This window comes from Bos javanicus, chromosome 4, assembly GCF_032452875.1.
Source record: "Bos javanicus breed banteng chromosome 4, ARS-OSU_banteng_1.0, whole genome shotgun sequence".
Classification (NCBI taxonomy): Eukaryota; Metazoa; Chordata; class Mammalia; order Artiodactyla; family Bovidae; genus Bos; species Bos javanicus.
The window spans coordinates 94979111-94994018 of NC_083871.1; the positions used below are offsets into that span (position 1 = coordinate 94979111).

Genomic DNA, 14908 nt, shown 5'->3' on the forward strand with positions numbered 1-14908 from the left:
CTCTTCATATTTTTAACTCCTATCAGTTCTGCTTCTCTGGTTGAACTCTGATATAGAACTTTTAAGTTCTTAAACATTTTTTTTAGCTTTTTTAGTTTCCATGTCCTCTATTCATTCACTGTAATTATTTTGCACTAAAGTCTTTAATAACAAATTTACAATCGACGCTTTAATTTTTTATCTGCTAATTGTAATATCTGGGTCACATCAGGCCCAATTTCTATTGATTGCTTTTTCTCAGCTACTCACATTTTCCAAAATCCTTGCACTTCTAGCAATTTTATTTATTTACTTTCAAATTTATTACTATATACAGACAATGGTGAATGATAAAATGCAAAGACTTTTAATCTAAGATGTTTCTGGAGCAGGCAGTTAACTTGGCTGGGAGAAAACCCTAAACATCATCTCCTCCACAGTGTGTTGCAACTGAATTCTCCATTCAGTTCTTTCAGCTGACAGCTACTGCTTTATGCCAGGTTTACTAGTCTTCTCCTGTACATGCATAATCAGAGGAACTGTACATAGTTCTCCTGTGTTTCTCCTATACACAATGATTTGTACAGAGTTGAAATTTTATTTTGAGACTCACTGTATCTATGGCCCTCTTTTCCCCAGGATTTCCACCGTAAATTTCCATCATTCTTCTAATTTCAAACTGTTCTGACCCCACTGTCTACTTAGTAAATAAATACTATGGCTTTCTGGGTTCCCACATATAAAAACTGTGGCATGCCCTCAGAGACCAGCCAGATATATGCAAATTTTACCCCATATAGTTTCTGTCTTTCAGGCATTCATTTCCCTTCAGTTTTTACCTGCTTTTCACCACTCACAAGTACTTTCAAATAGTGTGGGGTTTTTTGTTTCAGGGAAGCATGCTGCTGCTCCTGTTTAGTCACTAAGTTGAGTCTGTCTCTTTAGTTACAGCCACCAGGCTCCTCCATCCATATTTCCAGGCAAGAATACTGGAGTGGGTTGCCATTTCCTTCTCCATGGGATCTTCCCAATCCAGGGATCAAACCTGCATCTCCTGGTTGACATGCAGGTTCTTTACCATTAAGCCACCTAATGATATAATCATTATTTGCATGAGGGCTAATATAACCAAGCTACTCTACCATTACTGAGAGCAGGAAGCTCAACAGAATATTTTTTCTAACATTCCATTTTATGTTCTCTGTTGACATTTACATCTCCTAGTTTTTTTAGTGATTACTCAAGAGATTACAATACTGATCCTTATATTATCACTATCTACCATCAGATAATATAACACTACTTCATGAACAATATGAGAACCTTGAAGTAAAGTGAAGTGAAGTGGCTCAGTGGTGTCCGAGTCTTTGAGACCCCATGGACAGTAGCCTACTAGGCTCCAACGTCCATGGGATTTTCCAGGCAAGAATACTAGAGTGGGCTGCCATTTCCTTCTCCAGGGGATCTTCCCAACCCAGGGATCGAACCAGGGTCTCCTGCACTGCAGACAGACGCTTTACCATCTGAGCCACCAGGGAAGTCCAATGTGTAATTCTACTAGTCTCCCTCATGTGCTTTAAATGAATAAATTATTTAAATAAATCATTAAATGCAATACTTCAACATTCTCTTTTATAAAAATAAAAAAGAAAAGATTCTTAAGGTCACATCTAGCTTTCACATTTAATTATTATATAACCTACGGTAAGTATTTTTTTGTTCAATATCAGTTTGTTATTTATTGTATTATTAGTGGTCATACCCTATTAAGTGCATATACTGGAGCATGTGTGTGCTCAGCAACATCCAACTCTTTGTAACCCCATGGACTATTGCCCACCAGGCTCTTCTGCCCATGGGGCTTTTCAGGCAAGACTACTAGAATGAGTTGCAATATCCTCCTCCGGGAGATCTTCCTGACTCAAGGATTGAACCTGCATTGCAGGCAGATTATTTACCACTGAGCCAAAAGGGAAGCCCATACCAGAGCATACATTAAGGTAAAAATAAAAGCTGTGTTACTAGGAATTCCATGATTTTTTTTCTTAATTTGGAAAACACCAAATCCCTCTGAAAAGTCAGCACTGCCCAAAAAATATTCATAAAGGAAATAAACTCTGAGGCATGTTAACCAGCAAATGGAAAATTACTTAGGTTTAGATGAAAACACTTACCCCTCTTCATTTTCTTTTAGTAAGCGACTGGCAATTCGGATCAACATGCAGTAAGCAAACTGTGATTTGAGACCAGATTTAGTAAATTTATTCAACATCTTAGAAACAGCAAGGCGATCATTCTTTTTAAGGTGATACAAAACTCCCAATGCATGGTACTAAAGAACAAGAAAAAGAATGTAAGACAGAAAGAAGGCTGAATAGGAAGAGGATAAAACTGACATAAAAATGCAATCATACAGAGCTAGGTTTTTAATAAAAATATACCCAACTCTAATGTATACAAAGGGAATTATCTTTTCCATGCTGAATCAAACAAAGGCATGATTGAAAGGATGAGTTTTTAATTTACCCTGTTAATTCAGATTAGGTAAGTATTAAGGGGATGACATACAATCTGAAGACGGCTCTAGCAGATTCAGCGTTGCCCCATCCATCCTTAGGACAAAGGCTCTCAGGTCCAAGGCTTTAACCAGTGTTACAGGTCTTGCTTAGTGGCTTTAAATCATCTGTGGTTATGTTAGTGGTTAATAGATTCATCTCCTAAAGTAGGTTTAAGGCATGTAATTATCATGGCACTTTGTGTAAAAACACAATGATCAGAGTTAGGAGGGTGAGAATGTTTCCCAAGGGAAAAATTACTACTTTATTTCCTCATAACTGAATATGCTAACATGAGAAGTAAATGCTGAAATGGAATAAATAAGTACTCTGTCAAACACATATGGGGTATTTTATACAAAAATTGCCAGTTAAGAATTTAATCTTGTTCCTTTTAATTAAGAATAGCCTAGTGAATATCAAAAGTAGATCCTTCCAACAAAACAGTTTTATGTCTAATATAATCATGGGTTTTGGGTTTTGGGTCATGGGTTTTGGGCTTCCCGGGTGGCTCAGTGGTAAAGAATCCACCTGCCAATGCAGGAGACGCAGGAGACATGGGTTCGATCCCTGGGTCAGGAAGATTCCCTGGAGGAAGGCATGGCAACATGCTTCAGTATTCTTTCCTGGAAAATCCCATGGACAGAGGAGCCTGGTAGGCTACAGTCCATAGGGTTGCAAAGAGTATGACTTGACTAAGCGACTGAGCACGCAACTCAAACAGTATAATCAAGGCCTGAAAAGCTTGGAATTGAACATCCACCTTCACAAATTAATTTTCAAACAAAGGACTAAAATGAATTATGACCTTTGGAATAAGCATCTCAAATATCACTGAATATAAGAATCTTTCTCAAACATTCTGACAGCTACTAAATACTACCAGGGCAAATCATAATTAGGGGATACTTACTTGAGAATATGCACAAACAAGCTACTTAATATTAAATTCTTAATATTAGTCTTTAGCTAATACTCATCTGAAGACTCAATAAATTGCCCCTAAAACGTAGGGTTACAGAAAGCTGATCTAGAGATATAAGCTAAGGTGATTCAGTGACAGTACCTGGACCATAATATTATCACTTGAAGCAGCTTCTTGGGCTTCATTGACCCAGCGCTTAACCACATCATAGCTTATCTTCATCATGTGCTAAATACAGAAAAAATTGAGAACAGATCATGCACAGTCACTAAAAGTTTAGAAACGTTGAGTTAGTTTTCTTGGAAAATCACTAACAGACATTTCCAGGAAAAAAAAAAAAAGAAACAACTTTACAGTGTTACACGTCTATTTCAGTCTCTGAGACAACGAGTAAACCTGACACACTTGTGCAAGACCCTGTGCAAAGACGGCGTGTGTCTGTGGGCTGGGAGAGGCGCATAAAGGGAAGTGATGAGAGGGAAAGGACGGGAAGGGAATGGATAATTAATAAGATGGTACTTAAATAATGTCAACATCAGAGGTTTTACTTCCAGGAAACTCACCTGGAAGAAAAAACAGAGTGCTGTAAAAAAGTAGAGTACCTGCTGTAAAACTTGACCAATTATACTCCAGAACCAGCAACTCTCGTGATTCAGATGATCTAATCCATTCACACATTAGTACCCAATTTTAATCAAATACAATGTGATAGGCTGTCATGAATAAATTTTGTTTTGGTGAAAAAGAGAAAGAAAAGACATTACTAAAACAAAGAGCACTTCCTGGGAGAAAATTTAGTAGCGGGACAGTCGACTTTGGACTGAAGGACACTTGCAGACACAAGGCACCAACAAAAACAGAGGACAAAGAAACAAGAGGCACAAGGGAAGGTCATAAAGGAAGAGTCAAAGGAAGAGACTGACTCTCAGTTTCTTTCCTGACCTTCATCCCACCCTTATCCCCCATCTGTATTATATGTACAACATACCTTTCTGATGACCAAAACCTTTCAAACACATGAAAATTTCATGCTTTTAACTGCCCATTTTAATTGTTCAATGTTCCTTTGTCAGATAAGGCATTTGTATAAAGTAACAGAAATGTATACATATTTTTTAATGTTTCATTTGTGAGAGAATCATAGTGATATTTTGTTTTTGCAACTAGAAACTGTACCATGCATGAGCATCAGCTACTTGTTCACTTACTAAGGAAGATACCAATGCTGAACTCGATACACTGGAGACTTTATCCACAATGGCCTGCTTCATGTATCTCTCAATGGCCTGCAACATTGTTCCCTAAGAACATTCATAAAGAAAAAGGCTGAAGTAAGACATTTTCATGCAAAATTACCTCTTCAAAATAATCTACAAACACAAGTCACACATTTGTTTCTGCACAAATATTCAGAATGTATTAAAAGGCTTATCATATAATTATCAGATCCCAGAGGACAGGACCCAAACAACCAAGTGGCAGCTTCAAGAAGGAACATTTTAGAGTATACATAAGAAAAGGAATAACTGCTCCACAATGAAATAAATGGTCTCAAAGTAGAGAATCCCAGTTTGGAAATATACAAGTAAAGGCTGAACCTACCAGAGGTATTATAAAAGGAATTCCTAAATGAGGATGCTTTTGAAGTCATTTAGATACCTCTATGTGTAGCACATATATTGGCTGGTCAAAAAGGTCATTTGAGCTTTTGCACATCTTACAGAAAAACCCAAACAAACTTTTTGGCCAACCTAATATTTTTCATATGGATCTCAGAAAGTTCTATAAATGAATTGTAAACTCTGATTATTTCAAATACGTAAGAAATTACATGTGGAATATGCTAATTATATTGAGTCCTCAACATGAAATCCTCTGAAAATAAAGTTCTTTTTAACTTACCTGAAAGAAAGTTTAGCCCCAGCAAGGTGGTGTTAAATAAGGATGGTACACACACCAAGCTCAATTACTTAGATGAAGAGAATCTTATTGCTAGCCCTGGCATGGTCAAGTCTTATGCTATCGATTTAATGGTAAAAACAAAAGCAACCACAACAAAGTAACGCACTGAAAAACATTAAACTATTTCTATTACTCCTTCTAGGATCCAGATTTACCATTTAATCCTGCTCAACCTTTGAAAATTGAATGCAAATGTATACATAAAATATACCCGATCATGAATATAGCCAAGATCTTATTCAATTTGCTTGGCAATGCCCAGTCTGCCCTTTATTTTAACCCTTCCTGCAAAGTTCCAAGAATGGGACAGTCTTACATACTCTGTAACCTCATTCCTTCTAATACAATAGACTAAGTCAAGGTTAAACACCTGACTTAGATCCAGGTGGACACAAGCCACTGGCTAGCTGACAGCTAGTCAGACTTTCTCCTAAATATTTAAATGAGGAGGCTTGAGCCTCATAAATAATGGATCATAATAGTAAATACCTGGAAATCTTGCTGTTGAGATCCTTACAGCTGTCCTATTTCTAGAAAGTTCTGATATCTGGTTGTAAGTTTTACCTCAAATTCTGAGAGATTTGTATTTTGTAATAAAGTTTTTTTTAAGCTAAATTTGGGACTTCCACAGTGGTCCAGTGGTTGAGACTTCACCTTCCAGTAGGTGGGAGGGTCAATTCTTTGGTCAAGGGGTTGAGATTCCACATGCCTCTTGGCCAAAAAAACCAGAACATAAACAACAGAAGCAATGTTGTAACAAACATAATAGACACTTTGAAAATGTTCCACATCAAAAAATTTTTATAAAAATAAAAAAGCTAAATTCAAATGGCTTTTGTTTCCTATGAGCAACGTGCTCTATGACAAAAATTCATGAGAGTAAATATGGAGAGAAATAGACTAATCTAAATAAACAAAAGAAAAAAAAAATCTAGAAGAAAAAAAGCCTGGAGCCACAAAAGCCTTTCTGGTAGTCGTGTTTCTCTGCTGCTGCTGAATCACAAAGTCAGACAAGGAATCCTACTAAATTTACATGGCCACCTGCAGATAAACACAGGTCCCCTTTGATGCCTCAGTAAAGCAAAGAACTTACATCAGTGATTCTGCAGAGAGCCCTGATGGCTGGGCCTCGGTACACATCTTCCTTTCCAGTCATGTCCTTAGTCAGACTGAGAAAAATCAAAGTATTACCATAAGATTAAAGTTTTCTCTTTTGTGGAGTCCACCCATACTTAATTCCACTTGTCCCCATAATTATTTTAATGAAACTACTGATTCAACAAATATTTACTGAATATCTTCTTTGGATAAACATAAAAATTATTGGATAGAAGACCATTTTAAATCTAAAGAACACAGCAGGGAGCAAAACCAAGTCTTTGCCTTTATGGAGCTTACGTTCTAGAGGGAAGAGAGACATTAGTCACATACACTAAGTACATACATAATTTTAGGTCTATCCATGACTCTGCAATCTCATTCCTTTTTATGACTAAGTAATATTCCATTGTATACTGATTACCGGCATAAAAAACAGACAATGACAGAGAGCCTCATGCTCAAATCCCAAGTTCCCCAAACCTAACTCTTTAAAAGAAAATGACTGATAGCCAAAAGGCACACGAAAAGATGCTCAACATCACTAATTATTAAAGAACTACAAATCAAAACTCACACCAGTTGGAATGGATATCATCAAAAAAATCAACGAACGATAAATGCTGTAGAGGGTGTGGAGAAAAATGAACTCTCTTACACTGCTGGTGGGAATGTAAATTGATATAGTCACTATAGAGAACAGTACAGAGGTTCTGTGAAAGTGAAAGTGTTATTTGCTCAGTTGTGTCCACCTCTTGACAACCCCACGGACTGTAGCCCGCCAGACTCTTCTGTCCATGGGATTCTCCAAGGCAAGCATACTGCAGTGAGTTGCCATTCCCTTTTCCAGGGGATCTTCCCAACTCAGGAATTGAACCTGGGTCTCCTGCATTGCACATGGGACTCTATAGCATCTGAGCCACCAGGGAAGCCTAAGGAGGTTCCTTAAAACACTAAAAATAGAACTACCATATGACCCAGCAATCCCCTCCTGGGCATATACTGAGAGAAAACCATAACTCAAAAAGATACACGTACCCCAATGCTCACTGCAGCACTATTTACAATAGCCAGGACACTGAAGCAACCTAGATGGCCATCAACAGAGGAATGAATAAAGAAGATATGATGTAAAGTGAAGTCGCTCAGTCATGTCCAAGTCTTTGCAACCCCATGGACTGCAGCCTACCAGGCTACTCCATCCTTGGGATTTTCCAGGCAAGAGTACTGGAGTGGGTTGCCATTTCCTTCTCCAGAGGATCTTCCCAACCCAGGGATTGAACCCAGGTCTCCCGCATTGCAGGCAGACGCTTTACCATCTGAGCCACCAGGGAAGTCCCAGGGAAGACATGATACATATATACAATGGAACATTACTCAGCCATAAAAAGGAATGAGACTGCAGAGACATGGATAGACCTAGAGACTGTCATTCAGAGATAAGTCAGAAAGAGAAAAACGAATATTGCATATTAATGCATATATGTGGAATCCAGAAAAATAGTACAGATGAATCTGTTTGCAAAGCATAAACAGAGACACAGATGTAAAGAACATACATATGGACACCAAGGCGGGTAGACTGTGAGGATAAACTGAAAGCTTTGGATTGACATATATACCCTCCTATGTAAAAACAGGTCACTAATGAGAACCTACTGTATAGCACAGGGAAAAATAAAGAAGGTACAATCTTCTTTATTGTAGGACATTTGTTTTTAGGACATTTGTTAAAGTAACCTTACGAATGCATTTCAATATACATTAGGTGCAGACAAATATTGTTTGATTCCAATTATATGAGATACCCAGAATGAGAACAAGACCCAGTTTCCCCCTCAGTCAGTCTATCCCTTCGGGAAGCTCCATAAGCCTCTTATCTTTCTCCATCAGAGGGCAGACAGACTGAAAACCACAATCACAGGAAACTAACCAATCCAATCACATGGACCACAGCCATCTCTTCACTCTTACCATCTCCTGTTTGATCACTTCCAATCTGCCTTGATTCATGGACCTAACATTCCCGGTTCCTATGCAATATTGCTCTTTACAGCATCAGATCTTGCTTCCATCACCAGTCACATCCACAACTGGGTGTTGTTTTTGCTTTGGCTCCATCTCTTCATTCTTTCTGGAGTTGTTTCTCCACTGATCTCTAATAGCATACTGGGCACCTACCGACCTGGGGAGTTCGTGTTTCAGTGTCCTATCTTTTTGCCTTTTCATACTGTTTATGGGGTTCTCAAGGTAAGAATACTGAAGTGGTTTGTCATTCCCTTTTCCAGCGGACCACAGTTTGTCAGAACTCTCCACCATGACCCGTCCGTCTTGGGTGGCCCTACACGGCATGGCTCATAGTTTCACTGAGTTAGACAAGGCTGTGACCCCACAAGAGACTGTCCCGGACTTGCCTGTGGGTGTCTGGGAGTCTCCAGCAGAGGTGTGGGTTGGTGGTGGCCTGCTGCAGGGTTGGGGGCATTGAGTATAGCAGTACATGCCTGGGATCTTTTGAGGGAGGTCACCATTATCTTCATTAGCTTCACCATATTTTGGACCCAGGTAAAGAGCAGGGAGGGAACACAGCTCCACCCATCAACAGAAAACTGGATTAAAGATTTACTGAGTCAAATTCATAGAGTCCAAAAATACACTGGTATGTGCCAGGGGCTGGAGGTGGGGGTGGAGAGGGGAAATGGGGAGTTAAGAGTTTAATGGGGACAGAGTTGTAGTTTAGGAAGGTGAAAAATTTGGGAGATGGATGATGAGAGTTGCACAACAGTGTGAATGTACGCCGTGCTACTGAACTGTACAGTTAAGTACGGTTAAAATAGTATGCTTTATATTTTGTGACTGTGTGCATGCTTGGCTGCTCAGTCATGTCCAATTTTTTACATCTCCATGGACTGTAGCCCACCAAGCTCTTCTGTGCATGGGATTCTCCAGGCAAGAATACTGGAGTCGGTTGACATGCCCTCCCCTCCAGGGAATCTTCCGACCCAGGGATCGAGCCCACTTATACCTGTGTCTCTTGCACTATAGGCAGATACTTTTCCTGCTGAGTTATGGAGAAAGACTTTTACCACAATAAAAAAAAATTTTTTTTTTCTTCTAAAATAATTACTTCAAGATGTCTCTTTCTCAGGAATGGCTTTCTAAAATGACAACTGTCAATGATTCCAGACCCTTCTAAGGAGCTGCAAAAGCAGGCAGGGGAGCGTGGACTGAGGTACAAAATTTCTTGTCCCTAATTTTAAAAGGTTTCTAATCTTTAGACTATTCATTCTTTTGTATTTCCTTCTCCTGTCTTCTGTGCACTTATAGTACCCTCAAATTGACTCTCCATCTCCTCTCTCACTCAGTTCCCCTCACATAATCCAGAATGGCCTCCAACTCACTTCATCAGGGCACCAAGAGGAGAAAGGCTGAATAATTGACAGTCCTTCAGTTTCTTTCATTTTTCAATTATTAAAGTATTTTACTCCTGTAACAATCCATTCTCAATATATTCAGAAAGGTATAAAATATAAAGTCTAAGTCTGTCCTCATACACCCTATAGCCTGTAGTGCCACTCAACCAGAAACAGTCATTGTGAATAGTCACTTATGTTTCCTTAAGGAAGCTCTTAAAATACATATTTACAACCACAGGGGTTTATTAAAATGCATGCCAATGGATATCCACTCCTCTGGTACCTTCAAATATACTTAATGATATAATCTGAGAATCTTTCCATACGGGCAGATTTTTTTTAAATTTTTAGATATTTATGTTTTAAAAAATATATAAATGTATATCTAAAATCTTTTTAATGGCAGCACAGATTTTCATTGTTTGGATACAAATAATTTATCAACCAGTCTTTTTCACAAATATTTGCATTTTTCCAATTAGATAAAAAACTGAGGTTTGGCAGGATTAGTTCTTCTAAGGCATCTTTCCTTTGCCTGTTGATAGCATGGAAGTAGTCATAATAATGTATAAACAAAAAAGCATGTAAAAGAATGAAACCAGAACACTTTCTAACACCATACACAAAAATAAACTCAAAATGGATTAAAGATCTAAATGTAAGACCAGAAACCATTAAACTCTTAGAGGAAAATAGGCAAAACACTCTCCAACATAAACCACAGGAGGATCCTCTATGACCCACTTCCCAGAATATTGGAAATAAAAGCAAAAATAAACAAATGGGACCTAATTAAAATTAAAAGCTTCTGCACAACAAAGGAAACTACAAGCAAGGTGAAAAGACAGCCTTAAGAATGGGAGAAAATAATAGCAAACAAAGCAACGGAAAAAGAATTAATCTCAAAAATATACAAGCAACTCCTGCAGCTCAATTCCAGAAAAATAAAAGACCCAACCAAAAAATGGGCCAAAGAACTAAATAGACATCTCTCCAAAGAAGACATACAGATGGCTAACAAACACATGAAGAGATGCTCAACATCACTCATTATCAGAGAAATGCAAATCAAAACCACAATGAGGTACCATTTCACACCAGTCAGAATGGCTGCTATCAAAAAGTCTACAAGCAATAAATGCTGCAGAGGGTGTGGAGAAAAGGGAACCCTCTTACACTGTTGGTGGGAATGCAAACTAGTACAGCCACTATGGAGAACAGTGTGGAGATTCCTTAAAAAACTGGAAATAGAACTGCTGTACAACCCAGCAATCACACTGCTGGGCATACACACTGAGGAAACCAGAACTGAAACAGACGTGTGTACCCCAATGTTCATCCGAGCACTGTTTATAATAGCCAGGACATGGAAGCAACCTAGATGTCCATCAGCAGATGAATGGATAAGAAAGCTATGGTACATATACACAATGGAATATTACTCAGCCATTAAAAAGAATACATTTGAATCAGTTCTAATGAGGTGGATGAAACTGGAGCCTACTATACAGAGTGAAGTAAGCCAGAAAGAAAAACACCAGTACAGTATACTAATGCATATATATGGAATTTAGAAGGAAGGTAACAATAACCCTGTATGCGAGACAGCAAAAGAGACACAGATGTACTGAACAGTCTTTTGGACTCTGTGGGAGAGGGCGAGGGCGGGATGATATGGGAGAATGGCATTGAAACATGTAATATATCATATGTGAAACGAATTGCCAGTCCAGGTTTGATGCATGAAACAGAGTGCTTGGGGCTGGTGCACTGGGATGACCCAGAGGGATGGTATGGGAGGGAGGTGGGAGGGGGTTTAGGATGGGGAACACATGTACACCCATGGTGGACTCAAGTCAATATATGGCAAAACCAATACAATATTGTAAAGTAAAATAAATTAATTATTTTTTTAAAAAGGCATGGCTACATTCCAAAAAAATTTAACTTACAAAATGGTACAACAGCTTTGGCCACTGGCCACAGTTTGCCAACAGCTGCTCTGAATTTCTGTTTAGCTTAGGCTGCCCTGACAGTAAAGGCTTACCTACAGATAAGTTTATTTGGGAATGTGTTCTGAGGGAGAAGTAAAAGATAAGGAAGTAAACAAAGGAGGAGGGAAAATCAACCCAGACAAGTTTTCTCTAGTGAATCACTGCCACAAGCACCTGGTTATTTAATGAGCAACCTACTGAGGAACCTAATGAAATATATCTCAGCAACCACACATTCAAGGAATGAAAAAGAATTTATCCACAAGCTCTTCGCCCCTGGTAGAGAGTTAACCCCAGAGAGTTAACTCCCCATTCTCTTAACATTCACATGTTAACTCACAAATATGATTTCAGAGTATGTACAAGAAATCTCAGGGCAGAAAGCAAAACGTTCACGACATGCTTCAAGTGAAGCACTATCGATGCAAGTAAGCTGGGCCCTCGTGGAAATGCTGACCACAGCCACAACTGGAACCAAAGACGAGGCTGAAGAAACGTGAGGTGGCTTGAAAGCGGCACCCAGTATGGCTCATCCTTTGTACCCCTCAAGTTGGAACATGTCTTCCATTGAATCTACTCTATCACTGAGTCTTTAGGATGGTACCGTTCACTATTTCTACGAGAGACAGGAAGATGAGTAGAACATGGTAGAATCCTTGCTGCTACAGCTCATTTCAAAGCCATAACCGATACTCATCATCTCCTTCATATAACCATCCATTCTGTATTTCCCTCACTCTTGGCCAGCACTTTCATCTTATCTTGGTTATGCCTCTGGTAGGTGACTCAAACCTTTATCCCAAGGGATCCACACCTTTTGTTGGTTTTACCCTGGTTGGACCATTGGTTGTTCTCTAATCATCACGTTCCCATGCATGAATGCACCAAAATATACTTGAGTGAATACTCTGAATTCTGGATACAGTCCTCTCTGTCACCTTTATATGAACCACCCTAGATCCTGGTAGGAATCAAGGTCAATTACCTCTATAAGTACATCACCGCCTCCCATCGCCTGCTGGTCCACTAGACATGAAGAACACAAAGTGACCCAGTAATAGTCGTCATTTTGAATGTTTAACTGGTTCACTTGCTGCTCCAGGGCTGTTCTGACTCTGGAGTGTGTGATGCCTTAGGTTTGCCAACCTGTTACTCAGACATGTAGCATCCAGAAGTGTGGGACAACTCTGAGCTGAAGATAATCCATAACCAATGGGAACCAGGGATCAATGGGTTAAGTGCTTCCCTTTTTTCATCCCTTGAAAACATTGTCCCCTGGGAACTGGGACCTCTAATCCATACTTAGAGTGAGAAGTGGAAAAATAAATTCTCCAAGTGGGTCACTGGGAGTGAGGGAGAGGGGCTGGTCCTATTTCTAACTATGGATTTCTGGACCCACCTGGTCTATTTACTGGCGACAGTACCATACACTGGCAACTGATCCAGTGCATACATGGCATCTTGGAGGAGAATTCCCAACCTCACAGGGTCTACCTCCAACCTACTACTTCAGCTGAGTAGTCAACAGGCCATGTCGTCACGGCAGCCGGCTGTCTCCTTCTAGGTGACACACAATGTAGCAGAACTACTGCCTTCCTCCCTTGTCATGAACCCACGTCACTCCATTTTTGCCATAAAATGAGTGGCAGTGTCATGTAGGATACCATGACAATAAATCAAGAATAACTGTTTATACAACAACTTGCACCTACTGCAAACCTCTACTTTATTCTCTATTTTATGGTGTTTGGGTCATGCAATTTAAAAAAAATTATGGAGTCAAATTTATCAACCCTTTCTTTCACTGCCTCTGGATTTTAGTGGTAATTACAAACCTTTTCCCCACAGCAAGGTTTTCCTCTAGTACTTATATAGCTTCATCTTTTAAAATTTATATTCCTTATCTTTTCAGAGTTTACTTATTTATATGTTGTGAAATACAGATCAAATTTTATCTTTTTATAAGTGGCTACTCAGTTGTCCCAGCATCATGTATAAAAAAAGTACACGTTAAGCTGGAAAGAGAAAAATATTGTATATTAATACAAATATATGAAATCTAGAAAAATGGTACTGACGAACCTATTTGTAGGGCAGGAATAGAGAGACAGACGTAGAGAACAGACTTGAGTCCACAGCAGGTGAAGGAAAGGGTGGGACAAACTGAAAAAGCAGCATGGACATGTATACACTGCCATGTACAGAAGAAATAGCTAGTGGGAAGATGCTGTAGAGCACAGGGAGCTCAGCTCTATGCTCTGTGATGACGTACCAGGGTGGAATGAGAGGGAGGTCGGGAGGAGGCTCAGGAGGAAGGGGATATATGTATATTTACAGCTGATCTACACTGTTGTATGGCAGAAACTAACACAACATTGTAAAGCAATGTTATACTTCAATTAAAAAATAAATTACAAAAAAAAAAAAAAGATCCTGCATGCCACAACTAAAACCCGGCACAGCCAAATAAATTACTTTTTTAAAAGTACATGTTTGAAACTGGAGCCTATTATACAGAGTGAAGTAAGCCAGAAAGAAAAACACCAATACAGTATACTAATGCATACATATGGAATTTACAAAGATGGTAACGATAACCCTGTATGTGAGACAGCAAAAGAGACACAGATGTATAGAACAGTCTTTTGGACTCTGTAGGAGAGGGCAAGGGCAGGATGATATGGAAGAATGGCACTGAAACATGTAAATTATCATATGTGAAACAAATTGCCAGTCCAGGTTTGATGCATGATACAGGGTGCTCGGGGCTGGTGCACTGGGATAACCCAGAGGGATGGGATGGGGAGGCAGGTGGGAGGGGGGTTCAGAATGGGGGACACATGTACACTCATGGCAGATTCAAGTCAATGTATGGCAAAACCAATACAATATTGTAAAGAAAAGTAAATAAATAAACAGAAAAAAAAAATAAAGTACATGTTTACCCCAGTGATTAGAGATGCCACCTTCATCATATACTAA

General features: G+C 39.2%; 1 protein-coding gene across 2 annotated transcripts in view; it reads right to left on the minus strand.

Annotated features, from left to right (window-relative positions):
• Positions 1-14908, minus strand: part of COPG2 (COPI coat complex subunit gamma 2) — a 188818-nt gene that overhangs the window by 140830 nt on the left and 33080 nt on the right. The window contains exons 6-9 of one of the 2 annotated variants that reach the window (XM_061414724.1): positions 6515-6590; positions 4668-4760; positions 3601-3687; positions 2154-2311 (exon numbers count right to left, since the gene is read on the minus strand). The exons of the other annotated variant lie outside the window; for it this stretch is intronic. Coding sequence (XP_061270708.1) covers positions 2154-2311; positions 3601-3687; positions 4668-4760; positions 6515-6590 — 414 coding nt within the window. The remainder of the gene's footprint in view (positions 1-2153; positions 2312-3600; positions 3688-4667; positions 4761-6514; positions 6591-14908) is intronic. 2 annotated transcript variants of the gene reach the window in all.